Source organism: Gambusia affinis, linkage group LG17 (genome assembly GCF_019740435.1).
Source record: "Gambusia affinis linkage group LG17, SWU_Gaff_1.0, whole genome shotgun sequence".
NCBI lineage: Eukaryota > Metazoa > Chordata > Actinopteri > Cyprinodontiformes > Poeciliidae > Gambusia > Gambusia affinis.
Window position 1 is genome coordinate 8,471,066 of NC_057884.1, and position 19,340 is coordinate 8,490,405.

A 19,340-nucleotide genomic window follows, 5' to 3' on the forward strand; every position below is an offset into this window, starting at 1 on the left:
TAGGTTAACAGTATACCCAGCTGTATTGTAACCTATAGCTCATATCTTTCCATCCCTCAAATCCTTTTAATTCCAGTAGATTCAGCTGTCTCCCACTTACTTCAGGGATAAGCCCTGCAGAGACAGTCGAAGAATATTCCGACGGTGTGAATCGGTTGCAACACGTTGCTACAGGCTTATGCCACACCTTAGCATCGGGTCTGAATGCACAACGAGCTGCTTGGAGAAACGACATCCCTCTTCCATGTGTTGCTATCCATGCTGCTCTCGAGGCTACAAAGCTTACTTTAATACACCTCACACATCTCTCGTGGCTGACCAAAAAGTCAGCAGTTGGAGTAGCGTACCTTGCAAAAGTATTCCTTCTCTTTGAACTCTTTCACGTTTTGACCACACCCACAAATGTCAGAGTATTTTGCTGTGATTTTATGTGATGGACTAACAAAAAGTAGCAAAAAAATAATTTTTTCTATAATTTGTCTCTACCAGTTTTGCATATCTAAAGACTTGCCTTCATTTTCCCAAATCTTTCTCTCAAAAAGTCATGTTGTATGTTAAGTGTGTGTTAATAGCAGAGATGGATTTAAAACCATCTTGATATGTTGCATTTTTTGCGATCACAATAAAAGTGACAATATAAAGTATTTAAATCATTTTCGTACGGTTATCACTGCAGGTTACTGCATTCATTGGAAGCTTAACAAACACAAATTTTGCTCTTTTTAGATTGTAACAGTTATGAAGTGGGATACATGAAGACACCAGTTACATTAGAAAGTGCTTCTTGCAAACAAGTTTTGATTCAAGCAGGAATAAATTGATTTTCCATGACAGTCACATGGAAAATACTAGTGATATTTTTATTTTTTTGTAATTTAGTTGGAAATCATGTTTTTTCATCAATTTAAACGTCCAACAGAAGGAAATGTATCCATCTTTGCTCGGAAAGTATGTTTCTTTCTTTTAAACCTAAAAACAGATATAAAATGGGGTTCTTTAAAAATGGCCACAAATTCCCAGAAGCAAGTATTTATAAAATCATTGCAACTTTTATGGCTTGGAACAAATCTTAATTAGCTGGACAGGAGGCAAATATGGCTCTTAAAATTGTAAAGGTTGCAGACCCGCGGTTTAGATGGATGACCTTGTCTTTGTAGGTATTTAATCATTCCTAGTAAATGGGGCTGAGTGCAAATTCACTTACTGCACTTTTGTGATGAAGTGTATAAAATCCCTACAAGATACATTGACGTTTATTAATTTTGCAAAGTCCTGCTAGGGGAGTTTTGCTGTTGTTTCTTGGGTTATTTCACCCAGTGTCTTCCTGTAGCATGTTTCCTCATCTAAAATAGTTTTTTCCCCAAATCCCACTTTGTTTACCTGTTTCTCTGTTCTGCACCTGTTATTTCACCATCCATTACTCTACTACACCACTTCATTCATTTCCACTCATGTCTTCTTTCACATTAACCCTCATCATCGTCGGCAGCTCGGCGCTGTCTTCGTGTCACAGCCGCGTCTACCAGAGTCTGGGCAATCTCATCCGCTGGGCAGACCAGGTGATGCTGGACGGCATCGACTTGGACGACAAAGAAAGCGTAATCGCAGTGACCAGCGTCATCAAGGCGGTGCTGGATGGAGTAAAGGTACACCGCCTGCCATTCTTTTTCCTCATGTAGAGTATTCACGAAGGAGTCCCAAACTGTTTTTGTATTTCTGCCAACAGGAACTGGTGAAGCTGACCATTGAAAAACAAGAGCAGCCATCGCCCACCACCCCGAATAAACCAGCCCCACCTGTTACCACTGCTGAGAGGTGGGCATAAAACACACTTGGTTGACTAAAACAAGCACATGAAGTGGTTAATTTACCCAGACAATTTTTGTGTGCGCAGCAACGTGTCTGTGGAGGTGCCCTTGATAGATAGCGAGCAGGAAGTGTCGAATAGGACGGCTCCAGCGACCTCTCCTGCTAAGGCTGCCCCTGAACTACAAGACGAGGATGTGGCCCCACCCAAACCTCCTCTTCCTGAAGCCAAAGTGGCAGAACTCAGGTGACAATCTCACACCGTCTGTTCGGAGCATTACTCCTTCTTTCTGACCACTGAACATTAAAAAGAAAAAAACCCTTTAGATTTTTAACAGAAGTCCTCAGCAATCTTCAGATATAGATACTTGGGCAGGGGGGTTCAGCGTTTTTGATGTTGATTACACTTTCTATGTTCCCAGGTTCTTGCATAACTTTCAGCCTGTGTTAAGACTAGTGCTTCCACTTTTCTTACTCTTCCTGCTATCGCTCTCATTTATTTATTTATCTTTGTTCCGTCCTTGGTCTCTCATTCTGGGAACAGAGCACAGTTGAGTGCTGACGCTGGCCAAAGGAGACCCTCTCAGAAGGAGAAGTATGTCGGCCCATAGGGTCGTCTGATTTCATTATAACATCCCACCCTCGAACCTCACAACGTTTCTGGATTGGATGAAGGCATTTTGGCTTGCATGGTTGCATTACCCTGACGTGTGTGTCGTCCTTGGTAACCCGCCGAAGACCTCCTCATCCAATCAGAAAGCTGCCCGGTGCATGAGAGTGTGTGACTGACCTCCGAATTGTTGTTTTGCTAGCTTCCATATCATGGTCACCTTTGTTGGCTCGTTCCCTATTTGTTTTCCTGTTTTGACCTGATATTAACTCTGAGAGTGTTTCGGTTGGACAGACAGGATGACCCCATGCCATTTACAAGAGTGGCTTTCATGAAACACTCATGATTTCATCTCACCATTAGAAAGCAGGGATGATGATGTCTGTGTTCATGTAAATATACATGCATAATCAATGCGCATACATGCTTAAAGTTGTGTTTTTATGCTTGTGCGATTGTTTTAAGAAAACTTTCATCACTCATTGCGTATTTGTAATTTTTTTCAATATGTTTCCCCCCCCCCTGTAGTCCACCACCAGCACTTCCGCCTAAAAAACGCCAGTCAGCACCTTCACCAACTCCAGTGGCAGTAGTTGCACCGATGAGCCGTGGCTCCAGTTTACCATGCAGTGACCACAGACAGGTGACAGATTGATTCGATTATGGATTTTCCAGAGTAAAATCGCTCTTCTGTTTACAGTCTCCTGTTCTTCCTCAAATTTTTCTACTCAAGGAGCTACAAAAGCAATTGCCAAAGTGTGTCATACAATCTCTCTCCACTTTGGCGGAGTGTCAGTGTTCTAATCCTTCACAATCTAACTATGCTGGGAACGTATAGGCTACAGCAAACATGTTTTCTAGCTAACGAGAACCACGTCATGGGAATCTTCTTTTTCCGCGCAGGAATACGAGCAGGAATTCTTCCAGAGGCGTTTCTCTGGGGGGAGCCATTCGTACGGCGGAGACTCCCCTCGCCTGTCGCCCTGCAGTAGCATGGGGAAGCTCAGCAAGTCTGACGAACAGCTTTCCTCCATGGATCAGGACAGCGGTCAGTGTTCTCGTAACACCAGCTGTGAGACGCTGGGTAAGGACACAAACAGAACTCCACCGGGTGGCATTCTGTGGATTGTCACATGGGACACTTGTGGTTCGTTTTTTGATTTATCTTATATTGTTCAAAATTAAGGTTTTAAGTAATTTTCAACTCTAGATAAGTATGAATTTCCAATTTCCAGACTTTCTTTTCATCCAGTCGACCAACATCTGTTGATGCACCCATCCCTCCTTCTGTCTATACATTCATCCACCCATACATGCATAAAATTCTCACATCTGCCTCGCCTTCCTTCCTGGCTTTCTCCCTCTCTTCCTCTCCTCCAATATGCGCATTCTGCAGCCTCTATTTAAAGCTTGACCACTGTATAAAAAAAACAAAACAAATGCCTGCCATGAACTCGTAGTAAACTTTTGTATTTGTACTTTTAATATTTATTAAGTGATTTAGAACTGTGGAACAGCATAGAAGATATATGGAAACAGAGATTATTTTTGGTGAAAAATCTAGGGACGCTGTGATCCACTTTTTTCACATCCGATACAGATATTTTGGGTTTTGTGTCTGCCAATACTAATCCTATACAGAAAAACAGTGCGGAATTGACATAAAAGGCTTCTTTAAAAAAAACAAACATAAATGTACTGAATTATAAATTTAGCACATTTAAATACTCCAATACAAGTCTGCTCAAACATGTAAAAACAAGAATTAGGAATTGTAAATATAATGTAAAATAAATAATAAAGCATGACGTCACTCAGAGCACAAAGCATAGAATTAGACTGAATAGATCTGCCCTTATGGACCAGGCATATTGATTTATTAATATGCTTCCCTAGAAAAATCCTAAACCTTCATTGGTACAAAAAATAAAGCTTTATAAATACTTCTAATTAGTTAAAACTACTTTTCTTTAGAGTTAGCATGTAATAAATTTATCACAATAATTTTATTAACTTTCAGCTGTCTTTACTTTTTCAGACAACACAGAGAGTTATGACCCGGATTACGACTTTCTCCACCAGGACTTGTCTGCCGGGGACAACCTACCTGCGGTACAGGCAGGGGGCTGCCTGAGCCCCCTGCCCGAGTCTCACAGCGAATCCTCGTCCCCTGTTCCCGGACAGCATCTCACGCACCCTCCTCTGAGCGCTCCTCCCTCCCAGCAGACAGAATACTGGACTCCACAGCCCAACCATAGTAACCCGCTACAGTCATGTCGCACCAGCGCACCCCCCGCTCTGCCTCTGAAAAAACGACGCAGCACGCAGACCTCGTCCTTCTCCGACGGGGGCTCCAGGGTGCTGTATGAGCGCTACCCCTCCCAGTACGACAACTTGTCAGAAGAGGAACTTCACCCCACGCCGCCGTTCCCCCTTTTCACACCCATCTCCCCCATGCCTCAAACCAACGGGGGAGTTTTTGTCTCCCACTACATGACCAGCGAGAATGCAGATGTCCCCACAAACCCTCCGCCACTTCCTGAAAAGAAAAACAGACACAGTAAGTTGGGTGAGAGTGGCAAGGGGGAAAGGCGATGCTGTGGATGGAATAGATCCAGGCTATAAACCGAAAGTTAATAGATAGCGAAATGTATGACAGTAACTATATCTGCATTTGTAGTGTTTTTAAACAGTGAAAAGTTGCCTTTGTCTTTTTACTTGGCTGTGTGTAGGTAGGCTATAGTGTTATAGCGTCTATTTATGATTATCGTGGCCTACTGCTCAATATATCATGACATTGATTTTCCGCCATATTGCCCAGCCCTAGGAAGTAATGAAGTATAAAGGTCAAAAAAGGGACGCCCTCTGATTGAGATGGATGTAGGACACGGGAGCAGAAAGCAAAGTCAAGAACAAAGACTAATCAAGAGAAGAGTAAATAACGAGGTTGATTAGGAAAAGGAAAGTCGGACATTAGCAACACTTCGTCATCAGTTCATTGTTGCATGTTTTATGTCAAAGAAATATTCAGTGTGAATAGAGACAGGAAGTAAATACTAGGACATGCCACAATAGAGTCTGGGAGAGAGGCCACAGAGGGCAATATTTGGTCACTTCCTCACTAGCTACTGTATTATGTCATCCATACAATCAACCCTTCCTTATTGTTGAGACTATTTTCTTTTTTTACTGAGCATGACCACAGTCATGTAGAATGTCAAAAGTACAACAAGCTTCCTGTGAGTTTAAAGATAAGTTCTCCTCTTTGGTCATTATTATTCACTTTTGTGTCTCTGGAGGAGTTTTGTCACCGATAGGAAACTAACAGTAGTTGTTTTAATGATGTAGGCTGGGTTATTTCATCATCAAGAATGCATTTGGGGACCTTCCTTAAGTGGATGACAAAGATTACTGACATATTTTGAAGCAGGAAATACAGTTAGTAGAAGTTTTTCTCTTTTTTTTTTTTTTTTTTTACCTTCCTGTCATGTTGCAACTACAATCTTCAATGTGTTTTAGTGGAATTATAAGTGATAGACCAACACAAGTAAGAGCATAAGTATGAACTGAAAGAAAAACCTGATTTTACAAATTGTTTAACAACTGGCGAATGGTTTGTGTAGATGCATCTTTGTATTATTGTTGGAAATGGTGGGTTCAGGGTTTATCTTACTTAAAAGCGTCACAATTTGTCACCGCCTTGTTGGTTAAAATCTCAGTAAAATATATCAAAAGTGTGTGTGACGCAGTGTTGTAAGAAGAAGTTTAAAGATGTATTAAATAAATAATACAGCCACAAGAAAATGCATAAATAGGATCTAATAGACTTTAGTGGATGAAATCAAAGTGTAAAATAAGTCCGTCCGTATCCACTTGAGTTCACAGCTCTAAATCTTTCCTCTTCCTCCTTCAGTTCTCCAGTATATGCAGTTTATGGAGGACTACTCGGAGCCGCAGCCTTCCGTTTTTTACCAGATGCCACAGAGCGAGAGGATCTACGAGCAGCATAACAAGCTTTTCCAGGAGGTCTACGGCTTCAACGACTCCTTCAGCAGCACCGACTCGGTTCACGAGCCCCTACAGCCGCCAGCTTTACCTCCAAAACAAAGACAGCTGGTGAGAAGTGCTCCGTGCGGGCAGCCATTCTCAACGTTTGCAAGCCAGTTAGTTTCATACTGTTCTCGGTCTTGTTTACCATTGTGGTTGGAGTACATAAACAGCTGGATTCACTAATTTGAGCTGCATGAGCAGAGGTGTAATTTAAATTCCTTGCATTTTTTTCCCCCGCCCAGTTTAGACTGAGTGGATGTGATATATTCATCAATGAAACTCCAGGTTTCATCTAAAAACAGGATTCTTCAGAAAAGATGGAGAATCTGTCATCCTTTTTCTTTCTTTTTTTTTTTCTTTCCAAGGCTTTCTCTTATCTTGTCATCTCTCTGACCTACACAGCTCTCTCTATGTCTTTAGTCTTGGCTATTTTGGTAGCCAAAGCAGACATTTGTGTGCAGTCCTGAGATGTTTGCTCGCTGGCGGGAGACGGGACAAGATTTTATCAGCCACGCATCAGATTCAGAGATTTTATCTTAATCTGAGGTGGTGTTTGGGTTAATTGAGACAACTGCCCGACAATGAATCAGCGGCAAGCAAAATACAAAGGATAGATCACTGCAAGCGAGAGGCTTTTTTTTTTTTTAGCTTGAACTAAAAAGTTTTGAAAAAAGTTTAGAAGCCATATACGTTTTTCTTTGACCACTCCTCTAGATGCCTAAGAAGTGACAAATCTATTTATCCTTAAGCTTTTTGTCTGTATTGCAATTATAATATAACAGCATCAGCATTTGTCCTGTTTTCATTTTTGTTTGTTTGTTGTTGTTTTTTTTTTTTTTTACCACCCTGACTGTATTTAAAGCAGATCTTTATTTTTATCATTCTTTTGTCTGCGAGTGGTCTGGTCACACTGCACACATTTGTGCCGCTGCTGCAGGCCCTAATCCGGCCTCGTGTTTTTTGGACTTGATGAGCTCGAGGCCTGGTGGAATAAGCCTGTTTGCCCCCTGCATAAACCCGTGTTACAGGCTTACATGCTTTGGCGACTTTACACAGCTTTGCAGAAAAAAAAAAAAGTAATTCCAGCTGCTGGGTGGATAAGGGCTGGAAATAAAACCCTACAGCACATCATATTGGCCCTGTTTGGACTATATGGTAGTTGGCCTGGTTTTCTCTAAAGCTTAAAACTTTAAAAGCAAATAATATCCAAAGGTTTATTTGAGGATCGCAGATGATTTGTGTTACCTGAATGCCTCGCGTGAACTTTGAGGACATAAGGTATCTAGTGAGAACTCCAGAAAAGTATTACGGAAGGATTCATACCTGTTAAACTTTTCCACATGTTGCCAAATTACAGCCACGAACGTCAACAGGTTTTCTTGAAATTTTGTGACATACCAACACAAATTGGAAAAAAATTAAATCATGGTTTGCAACAATTTTAAATTTACTTATTTATTTATTTATTTTTCAGAAAAAAGGGATGAACATTTTTCAACAAAACATTTTGACCTTGTTTGATGGAAAACTATGATGCACAGTGGTGGCAGCTTCATTCTGCGCGGATGGTTTTTTTTTCATGCAGGTGCGAGGGACCTGATCAAAGTTGATTTTAGCCTCTCTATGTAGGTTTGTGGAAAAATTTGAGAGGTATAAATTTTACATTTTTTCTTACAATCTATTGATTCTTAGTCTTGACTCCGTCATCTGGCAATCTGAGCTGATGTTTCTCAGCTTTTATCTCTCTGATTTTACCATTCTGCTGCTGCTGAACTTTTGATTCAATCTGCTCTAACTCAATCTTGCTTACTCGAGTAATCAACTGTTCACTGTTTTTCTTTTCTTTTTCCTTTAACACCATCTACTCCCTCTTCACCTGCCCTTGACCCCAAACTACTCTCACTTCCTCTATTTCTGTTTATCTTCTGTATCTTTTCCTTCTTTTGTTTTCCTCCTCAGGCTTCACACTCCTCTTCCCCTTCTTCCTCCTCCTCCTCTTCTCTCTCCTGCCACCTCCAGCCGTCTGTGGCGGCCCTGGAGGAGGCGGGCTCTGGGCTGGGCCTCAGCATGTCCGTCTCTAACTCCTACCTGATCGGCCAGGCGTCTTTGACCACGCCCACGGTGAGTCGCCTCCCCCTCCCCTGTCCTCCTCCTTCACATCGGCGGTCCCGGCATAGGTGCTGTGTGGCGAAGTGGTCTTGAGGTAGCTCTACATTTGAGGTCAGTAACTATGAAAGGTCACCTTTTATAGTTACTGACGGATCTCAAACATCAGTGCTTTTGTTGCTGTGTGGTTCTTGATTTCATTCATTCATCCAACCACCCATCCATGTGCTGACAGATGTTTTTTTTTGTTATTACTATTATTCCTTGAAAGAATCTGGTCAGTTCTGATAAAAAAAAACACACTTTTTTGTGATTATGAGCACTTGCTGCTACTTTTTGTGCTTGTGTGCTTCTGCTGGCTTGTAGCTATCCCACTTTGTGTGTTTGTTGTACTTTAGAAGCCTTTCCCAAAGTTTGACTTGGGGCCAAGTCAACAAACTTGGGGAGTTCTTAAGCTTGTCTTCAGTAATCAAAGTATATACAAAAAAAAAAAAATCATTTCAAAAATTACATTTATGCTACAAATCTTGCAGGAGACAAAAACAGTACTGAGAAAATGATGAACAATATTTCAGTAGTTGATGCTGATCATATTGTGTGCAAGCCTGACACGATGACGTATTTTACTGGACGATAAGTTGTCCCAGAAATTATTGCAATAAATGTCAATATTCTTGATAATATAGCTAGTGTAATGATACTGGCATAAAGATGCAAGTACACCCTCTTAAAGATCAATAAACTTTCATTTTGTACAGAATGCTTAACACTGAAGACATTTTAAATATCCAAAATAAATGAAACAGCCAAAACGATAAATAGAACAGATTATTAAAGTCTCAACAAAACAAAATTACCCTTCAAAACATATTAGTCATTAGGCTTAGAGAAGAAAAACATGCAAAACTGCAAGTTATGACTTGCATAAAGTGCAAACTAATACTGTACTATACCATGTGTCAAATATTGTCAGCATTTTTCAAATGACTTCTTACCCATAATATTAAAGGGCAGCATCTCTTTAAAACGAACTACACAAACAAGCATGAAGATGAAAATTGAGCTTGTGAATAGTTGATTAATTGCTTAGTTTTACCTGCTTAATTGTGTGGTCACAAGTCAGGCTGCACAATATATTGTGAATGTATCATTGTCGCAATATTTCCATATGCAAGACCTGCTTGGATTGCAATTAGTGCGTGGATGTTACTTTAATAGTTGTTACAGAGCCGTCCTATGCCTGTAATGTATTTGGTAATACTTGTTGTTTAATACAGCAGAAGATGATGTATGTATTTCTTAAAGGTGGTCAGGTCTTTAAGAAACTACAACTAAGTGATTTTAGTGCTAAAAAAATAAATAAAATAAAACAGACGTCGAACAGGAGCAACACTTTCAATAAAACCTCCTTGTTAAGATTGGAATTTTTTTTTTTTGTTATGCTTTCATCTACTCATACACTGGGGTCTGTTTTCTATGAACTGATTGGAAAAACATTCAAACTTTTCAGTTTGTCGCAAGTCATATTGTTTGTCATCTGGAAAAGAATGGAATCGGCCCAATGTCAGGTCTTTCATAAAAGAGTAGGAAACACCCGCCTTCAAAATAAAGGCGCGCATTTTAGGAATGGTTAAACCAAAGCAAAGGCCTTTTATGCTTTGTGGCGTAACATCAGATTGCCAGTTTTCTGTCCCGCCACAGGCTAACTAATTGCGGTTTAAATATGTGTCTGGTCTGCTTTTGATCGCCTCTATTTCAAAATCCTTAATCCATAAAACACTGATAAAAGTACAGCCGAATTCATCTGTGGGGAAAGTACAAATATTCTTCAAAACCCAGTGTGAGATTCATTCATTTTATTTGCTACAAATAGGAAAGATTTATAATGTTTATTTTGGCAGTAGAATCAACCTAGGATGAAAAACCCAACTTAAAGTATTAACTAGTCAGCCTAAACTGAATTATTTTACACTGATTACCGATCATTTAAAACCAAGTTTGTGATTTATGAAACATTTATTTGTGTGGAAACAATCTAAAGAAATTGCATAATGTCTTTTTACTTGGATGAATAGTCACATCTCTTTATTTTCATTACTGGTGGAGAAATTAGAGGCGTATTTAATCTCCTGTTTGTTTCTGCTTATGTTGAAACTATAGTTATGGAGTGAGTAAAAATCTAATTTGAATCTGGCTCCTTTTTTGAGCTCATAACTAACAAAACATTTCAGCCTCTAACCGGTTCGTATGAATTTGGTATTTTGTAGTCGAAACGTCTCTCCATGTCCCCTAACTTTAGCCTGGTGTGGCTAAGTGTAAAACCCCCCTCGGTGTGTTTGGGAGGGTCGACCCATGATAACCCCACGACATGGTGCGTCAGGCACGTTAAGACATGGCGTGGATTTCCCCCAGGATATCTCTGGTGGAATGCGGCACCAGATGGGCCTGATGGAAAACACATTCCCCCCGTTTCGTCTGCTCCTCTCTTCCTCCTCCTTGTCTTCGTCCTCCAGCGTCAATCGCTATCCTCATTCTCTCCACCGAGTGTTGCGCAATTTCCCTTTAGTGAACTCCCTGACAAGTTGTTCAAGTTACAATAACTGCGTCGTTTAGCTCATCGGGGGCCTTTCGATATTTAGATTTTTAAAGGGGCTTTTGTTTTCTTTTTTTTGGGCCTTGATCTTGTTTGAAAAATAAAGTAAAAGTGGTGTGCACATGAGTGTGTGCAGCAATTGCCACTGATCTGTGTCTGCATGGCTCTGTGCCGGTATGCTCGCACAGAGCTGGTATGTGAAACATGTTCTAACAGGTTAGTGCTACCTCCCTGCTGACAGGCATCTCTTATGCTGGCGACACACTTGTACACTGAATCATCTCCGGTTTTAATTTATAATCCAAGCTAATCAAGGTCTCTGCAAGATTTACCCCCCCCCCCCCCCTTTTTTTTTTTACTGTAAATCTATTAGTTGTCTTTGTCTGTAATTTTGTGTATACAGATATGCGTGTGCATGCAAGCGTATTTCATGTTCAGACGCATCCCTCCCATAAATCCGAGTTGGCAGAGGTGACACTACTTCCCATCCCGCTTTCTATTGTTCTGTTTCTGTTTGCTCTGACTTCTCCTCTCTCATCTCTCAGTTCTCTCCTTTATTTTTATTTATTTATTTTACTTTTCCCCTCTCTTTTTTTTTTCTTTTCTTTTTTTTTTTTTTTTTCCTGCTTTGGTTCCTTTCCACCAATCGCAGAGCTTGGACCAGGTCGCCCTGACCAATGCCACCATTCTGGATGGCAGCGGGGGCGGTCCCAACGGTTCCCTGGCTGGCTCAATGGGCTCTGTGGCCGTCTGTCTTCCCTCTGAGTCTTCTCTCACTGACTCGCTCCACACCTCGGCGGTGAGCTCACATGACGGAGTTCTTTAGGTCTTAATGAAATCTGAACACCGACCCTCCTGCCTGTGCAGATTCAAGTTAGATAACAGCTGTTTGGGTTTCTTTTACTGCTGCACATGTACCGGTAATGATAATATATAGTGAGTCATTCGCCGTGTGGCATCTAGGTGTCATTATCATGTCCCGCAATCTGTGTTCTGTCTTATTATTAGTCTGAAAAGAATCCCAGTGGAGCATGCTTCACTGCTTTTTTTCTTGCCAGCAGGAATTTTTTAATATATATATATATATCTATACGATGCACTCCAGTGCCACCTGTTGGTCAAGACGACTCACAGCTGCTCCTTGTAGAATTGAGGTGCACGTCAGTGAATTAGAATGTGATTGAAAAGTTATTTCAGTAATTAAGCTCAAAAAGAGAAACTTGTTTCGCTTAATTACCCGCAGTATGATTAGTTTAGTTTTATGAGCGTGGCTTTCAGCCAATAATAACTCAAGACCCAGTTCTTCTGAAAATTCACCAATAAAAAGGCAATTATAGAATTAAAGGGGCGGCCTATTAGAAAAAGTGTATACAGTCACTTTTTGGTGGGGCTGCTTTTGCATCAGATATTACATCAGTAATGCAGCGCAGCTTTGACGAATCTTCAGCTCCTCTGCATTGTTTGCTCTGGTAACTCAATATACAGGTGATAATACCTCAGGTTATTTATCGATTAATCAAATTTTTGGTATTTTAAGATTTCACTTTTGAAAAATCTGGATTTTATTTTTGTCACCAATACACTCACTGGATTTCTGTCAGATTGATGTCAGCATGTTTAAGGCCTACTACCATCTTTGACAAGTGTCTTTTAAAGCCTCTACTGTAATATAAGGAGAATAAAGTAGTAATTTTTACAAGGATGGCAATGCTAAAAGTAAGAAAATTAAAATGAGGAATATTGAGCCTGTTGTGAAGTTATGCTTTATACATTTTACAAGCCATACTTAATGGAAAACACTTAATCTTTTTACACATCATCATCAAATTATCAGTAGCAGGACTTTGACAAGATCACACAACTACTTTGAAGAAAGAATGGACTGAGCTGCTCACCTCAGATCCTGATAACCTTTTACTCATTAAAACAAGTTTTTCTCTTCTTTCAGGTAAAATTACATGATTTTCTGCTAATGGTATGACTTTATTCTTGTAATTAAAAGAAATAATTCTAGGACGGCTCATTACTGTCATGCAACTCACAGAAGGGATGATTGAAATAAAAGCCACTTTTTAAAAGTGTTTTCTGTCATTTGTGATTTCTCTTTCAGAAGAGAAATCGGATCTGGCATGAAAGAATTTGTTTTTATTTTTAAGCCATATCACCCAATTCTAATTCTCTGTGTAATCCTCTTGTGGATTTTTCAGGTTTTGTTCTTTTTTTTTTTGGGGGGGGGGGTCTTTATAAAACAGGAAATGAGTTTCCCTTTTTGAATTTAATTGTTGTGACAAATTAGGTTTTCAGTGACATTCTAATCTATTGAGATGCACCTGAAGCTGACCTCAGCCAGCTGCTGTCTCTCCTTCAAGGCCGTTAAAGCCTCAGCAAACACTCTCTGCTGCTTCACGCCTCGGTCTGTGTCCCTCCTCTCTTCCCCTCCTGTAGAGCGAAAGCGTGAATGACGAGGGCGGGGAGGGGGAGTATGTCAACCTATACTCGTCCAGCCAGGCCAATGGGGAGCTGCCCCTCTCCCTAAGAGTAAGTAGCGGACTGCCGCGAGGTGAAAGGTCAATCCCATTTGCATGTCCCATCGCCTCGGGGTGTGAATCAATTTGGATGCGGGGGAGCGATTAAAAGTAAAAGGGTCTCTGGCCGGCGTCACTAGGCACGTCTCACTCAGCGTGTCGCACCTAATATTGATTCATCCCCGGAAAAAAAAAAGGCGATCGGAAATGCAACTTGAGTGTAGCCTAACCGGACTACATCATGACTTCAGGTTCACAGGTTCGCCTGGGACTGAATCATGGGCTGGTGTTTGTGAGGGGGTGGCAGGGCAGGGCGGGGGAGGGGAGGGTTTTTTTGTTGTTTTGACTGCCTGGCTGGTGACTGGTGTCTCTTTGGCTGCTGCTTCAGCTGTGGTGAACATTTAACCCCGTTCTGCTCTAACTCCTGACATCTCTCTGTTCCCAGAGTAGGATTCTCAATGGGTTTCCAGTAACATCTGCCTTAATGAATAACGTGCACCTGTGCATGTGTGGCAGCTTATTTGTTTGAGTGGTTCTATTCTTTTTGGTCAGCTTGTACCTTTGCTGCAGGTTTTTATTCCTTTTTTGTGTTTGTTTGATTGTTTTTCGTCAACATACAAAGGAGACGATGTGTGTGTGTTGTAGCATTCTGACTCAGACGGTGTTGGAGTTTGAGTTTTACCCCTTTTGGTGTTCCTTCTGTTTTGGCTTTTGTGCGTGGGGTTTTCTGTACTCACACTGAGCAAACACTTCACACCCACTCTGCATCACCACTTCTGGGACGATGTGGTAAATGTGTCGTCAACACTTCCATTCTTCCTTTTTCTCCACCAGTGTGTTGCATGACATCCCGGCGGGATCATATGAGCTCATCTGCAGCTAGCTTGTTGTTGCTGCATGGAATCACTCACGAATGTTGCTCCACACACAGTTCTGCTCAGAAGTGTTGCGTAAATCCATCGCAGGCATGAATAGGAGCCTTTTTTTTTTTTTATGATTAATTTCAGCTAGTTTTCCCCCAGGTAGAATAATGTAACTGTGTTGAACATTAAAAAAAGACTTGGGTGAACAAGTTTGAATTTATTGTGGATTTTCTCTGATCCATACTTAGTCAAAGTTGTACATATAGGCTCAAATATTTACATACACCCTTTAGTAATATTGTCTTTTTTGTGGTTTTCATCCCAACAACCTGCCTCTGACTGGATATTTGACCACTTTCTAAGCAGTTTGAATTTAATTTGGTTGGCTTCCAGGTACAATTTTTATTTTTATTTTTTTAAATACCCCAGTAATTTTCAGTAATGTTGAGATCAAGGATGTATTGCAACCCTTTTTACTGTTTGGGATTATCATTTTGAAACATCCAAATTTCAGTGACCTGCCACGATTATAAATCTTGCAGGGTGATAAATTGTCCCAGTAATTATTGTGATTAACAATAATATTGATGTTTTTGAGGCCATTTTCAACTAATGTAAATAGTAACCGAAGATGTTTTGAAAATGCGAATTAAAATACAATCACAACCATAAATAAAGTGGATTATGAAATCTCTGTAGGCAAAATATCCCTTCAAAAAATGTTAATCATGAGAATGGACATTTTTGAGCTCATTTTAATTTATCATGTGATGAACTAATTAATTTTATATTGCGACAGGCTTAGACATAACCCAAACTCTTGATGTGAGAGGAAAATAAATTAATTAATATGTCTAAACAGCCCAGTAACCATTGTTTAAACTTAACTGGATAATATTTGAATTCCAGAGTCCCTGTCTGGATGGAGTGAGTTTGACATCGATGCTTGCTCTGAGGGAAAGCCTAGAAACATACAAGCATGTTTTCCAAATCTTCAAGCATGACTTAGATCAGATTAGCATCTACCCACCACAGGCCAATTTCTTTCTGGAGAACAGACAGGATAGTTTTCCCAAAAACAAAAAAAATGTTTGTCATAAATTTGAGCCTGCATGTGTAATTTTGTGGATTAGAGTAAATTCAAGTTTGCGTGACTTATAGGAGCATCGGATATAAAATCAGCTTGACCTGAAAAGGAGTGGTTCCAATAAACAAGAGACCCAACAATAGTGGCATTCATGCCAACGTTGAGTGGACGCAAACTTCTCAGCAGAACTGTAAACATCAGAGGCTGACGGTTGCTTTCTTTCCTTCAACTGTTAGGAAACCATCGCAGCTGATGACGTACTTCAAGACCCTGTTCCTCAGATGCCATCCAGCAATAGTAAAGAGGCTTTAGACAAAGAAAGGTAACAGTGATCATGCTCACCTCCTGCTATGCATGTACTCTAAAACTCCATATTGTAGCTGATAATGTGCTCTCTGTTATGGGCGTGATGCCATAAATCACGTCTATGATTTCTAGAATCACGTTTAATGCTACATTAAACGTCCCTTATTGTAATTTTTTTTTTTTTTATGAATCTTGTAGCTCTTCTAAACATTCCCGAGTAAAGGGAACAACATCCTAATTTAATTTGTGAAGACAAATAGAATCACTGCTGCTTTTTGCTGCAAACTGATTAAAACCAAAAAAATATGGATTATTATTCTTTGGTTTATGAATGAACCGTTTCAAACATGTAAATGGATGAGAGACTGTCTGTGTTTTGCCTCTTTTGCTTTAGGAGGCAAAAGACGGCAGAAACGGCCGGGAGCGTTGAGGAAGATGTAGACGAGTTGTCTCTCATAGACCATAAGGAGATCATGAGCAGGATAACGCTAAAACAAGAGGTAAGTCGACTTCTGGTGGTGTGTGATGTTTTTAGTAGGAGTTCACCAATCAATTGGCACCTATTTCCTTACTTTTTGGGGTGATAAGTCGAATCTTCTACGTGAAACCGATCTTATCCACCTCTGCAAAGGTCTGAAAATCTTCCAGTGTTTCCTTTTTACTTTATTCCTTTTAGCAACTTTTTTTTTTGCCTTTTTAGAGGATCAAAACAAGGTCTGTAGTCTTAACCTGTTGTGCAAGTTTTGTTTGTTTTTGAAATATAAAAAATGAAAGACTAAAGGAATTGATTTTTTTTTTCATAAATTTAAATTAATTTAGTAGTTTGCCTCCAAACTGTTCATTTATATTTGCGAGCATGTGCAGCTAAAACAAGTGTGCGTTGTTTCTTGGGCATTGTTCGATTCTTTTCTGTAAAACAAAATTGTATGATGTAAGTAAGGTGCACTCTGAGCTTCTAACACTTTGATATCAGTTATTTTTAAAACAAAAAATCAGTACCAGCCAAAATCGAAATCATTAGGTGATCAGCCATTTTTTAGACTTCTCTTACAACCAAACCTCACAGCAGCACCAGTGCATTTTGCACAGTTGTCTTTGGAGCAGGAGTCATTGTGAGTCCAATCAGATCCTGCCTGCCACCACTCGCAGCTGCTGCTGCCCTCTGGAGTTTAACCTGCTAAACTGCAGACCTAAAACTTCCTCCTCCTTCTCCCGCCACACCACCTCCTCCTGCTTTGTCCTGAGTGGTGCAGTCTGATGTACAGATGTGTGAAAATGCTGCACGCCTCTCTGCAAGGTTAGAGGCACTGTGACAGCTGCAGTTTACCGAGGAATGAAGGGAGGGGGATTGGAAACGCAAGGAGCTTCCTAACCAGGGAGGAAATTTAGAGCTGTTACGACACACACCTATTGCAGTGATTTTTTTTTTCCTTCCTTCCTTTTTTTTTTTTCGCACAAGTCAGACTTTTTCTTCATCATCAGAGGAGCCAGTGCAGCAATAGGAGGCTTGGTAGAGGAGAAGAGGAGAAAATGTGCATGGAATGTTGTGGGCTAAACTGCATCAGTCTCCATGCTGATTTGCTCTTCGTCTTTTCCTTTATTTATCACTCTGAATCTTTGCAGAATGACGACGGTCCTGACGTTCGTGCGGGGTCGGGAGACATCCTTCTAGTCCATGCTACGGAAACAGAGCGCAAAGGTAGGGTGTTAAAGCTGTTTACCTACTGTCTCATCTTTTTATCGCTAGAAAGATCTGAATTTATTTCACATTTGAAAGCCGATTTGTTGAGAACATTTCTCTGTGTGAGTGGCATTAAACAGTCTCACTCTGGCATTAACAGTCTGTCAGCCTGTGCTTGTAGCAGTCATTTTAGATTTGTTTTCAGCTTGTATTGGTTAATCTCACGTCAACACAAAAATGCTCCTCTCATTTTTTACCTCTTTTTCTCGACAGACCTTGTTTTGTACTGTGAAGCCTTCCTGACAACATATAGGACTTTTATAACCCCAGAAGACCTCATTAAGAAGCTACACTACAGATATCCTTTCCAAATCACTCAACATGTCACACTGGCCTAATCGTCTTTCTTTGCTGGCAGAACCCTTTTTTTTTTTTTTTTTTTTTTTTTTTTTTGCTTTAATTCTAATTTGCTCAGAAAAGACTGTCCTTATTTAAATCTTTACTGAAGGATACTGAAATTCCAGCTAAGTGGAAAATGCTGCTTTTCTGGATTCTGTTCTCTGTTTCTTGGTTCTGAAAAAAAAAGATTAGTTAATGGTGCCGTTGGATTTTCAGCTCGCATTTCCTGAACACAGCATCGCAATGGTGAAACATGGTGATGACGGCATCATACTGGGAGTCAAAGACCCTTAATGTACCGCCTGGGCTACAACAGAATGGTTTAGATGAAAGGATATTCACATGGTGGAACGGTCCAGTCAAAGTCCAGGCCTAAATCCAATTGAGAACCTGTGGCAAGACTTGAAAATACAGTTTAGACGCTTTTCAGTGACTCTGAATAAAGAAGAAAGGGGAAGATTTTGAGTATCTATGTAAAGCCGGCAGAAGCGGACAACTGCATAGGCATAAACCAAGAGACGAGAGAGAGTTTGTATCCAATTATTGACTGGATACAAACGCTTGCTGCACGTTTCAGAATTTTGAAAACAATTTAATCATTTTTCTTCCACTTCTGTTATGTGCCACTTTGAGTTGGCCTTTTATATTAAAACGAGAGACTTTATACACAATTACCCTTGACCACAATAGCACATATACCACATTCTGCCACAGTCCGGACACCTTCAAGAAGCGAGTCAGCAAGAACACCTTCTTTGTTCTGGTTCGTGTCGTTGATGAGCTGTGGTGAGTTGAACTGCCGAATCAGTCAAAATAAAGCCTGTCAGTTAAACCAGTCAGACGACGAATCAAATAATTCCTACCTGACCACCGCTGTCTTCCAGTCTGGTGGAACTAACCGAGGACATCTTGAAGCAGCTCATGGACCTGGTGTTCACGCTCGTGTGTAACGGCGAGCTCAGCCTCGCCCGTGTTCTCCGCAAGAACATCCTGGACAAGGTGGAGCAAAAGAAGCTGCTGCGGCACACGAACTCCCTCAAGCCGCTCGCTGCTCGAGGGGTCTCGGCGAGGTACTTCTCACAGAAAGGAAAACCGATGCAGTCTTGTTTCCCCTGCTTATTGTGTTGTTCAATGTTTCATATATAACTGAACCCGAGGCTCTTTATGGTTTGTGTTTTCTTCCAGGCCTGGGACTCTTCACGACTTTCGCAGTCACGAGATTGCTGACCAGCTCACGCTTCTCGATGCTGAACTCTTCTACAAGATTGAGGTGCTGTGATTTCCCAACTTCCTATTGGTTGGAATAACTCTGCT

The 19,340-nt window shown here is 40.6% G+C and overlaps 1 protein-coding gene across 7 annotated transcripts in view; it reads left to right on the forward strand.

Moving 5' to 3' along the window:
• The window catches only part of rapgef1b (Rap guanine nucleotide exchange factor (GEF) 1b), a 47,403-nt gene that overhangs the window by 24,417 nt on the left and 3,646 nt on the right, over positions 1-19,340 (forward strand). For 3 of the 7 annotated variants that reach the window (XM_044143952.1, XM_044143953.1, XM_044143957.1), the window contains exons 4-21: positions 1,490-1,646; positions 1,727-1,815; positions 1,895-2,053; positions 2,351-2,401; positions 2,945-3,059; positions 3,320-3,500; positions 4,455-4,976; positions 6,330-6,532; positions 8,426-8,587; positions 11,818-11,964; positions 13,611-13,703; positions 15,877-15,962; positions 16,341-16,446; positions 17,570-17,645; positions 17,901-17,985; positions 18,720-18,812; positions 18,911-19,096; positions 19,212-19,296. In XM_044143952.1, coding sequence (XP_043999887.1) covers positions 1,490-1,646; positions 1,727-1,815; positions 1,895-2,053; positions 2,351-2,401; positions 2,945-3,059; positions 3,320-3,500; positions 4,455-4,976; positions 6,330-6,532; positions 8,426-8,587; positions 11,818-11,964; positions 13,611-13,703; positions 15,877-15,962; positions 16,341-16,446; positions 17,570-17,645; positions 17,901-17,985; positions 18,720-18,812; positions 18,911-19,096; positions 19,212-19,296 — 2,596 coding nt within the window. The remainder of the gene's footprint in view (positions 1-1,489; positions 1,647-1,726; positions 1,816-1,894; positions 2,054-2,350; positions 2,402-2,944; positions 3,060-3,319; positions 3,501-4,454; positions 4,977-6,329; positions 6,533-8,425; positions 8,588-11,817; positions 11,965-13,610; positions 13,704-15,876; positions 15,963-16,340; positions 16,447-17,569; positions 17,646-17,900; positions 17,986-18,719; positions 18,813-18,910; positions 19,097-19,211; positions 19,297-19,340) is intronic. The other 4 variants (XM_044143954.1, XM_044143955.1, XM_044143956.1 and 1 more) reach the window with 4 other exon arrangements.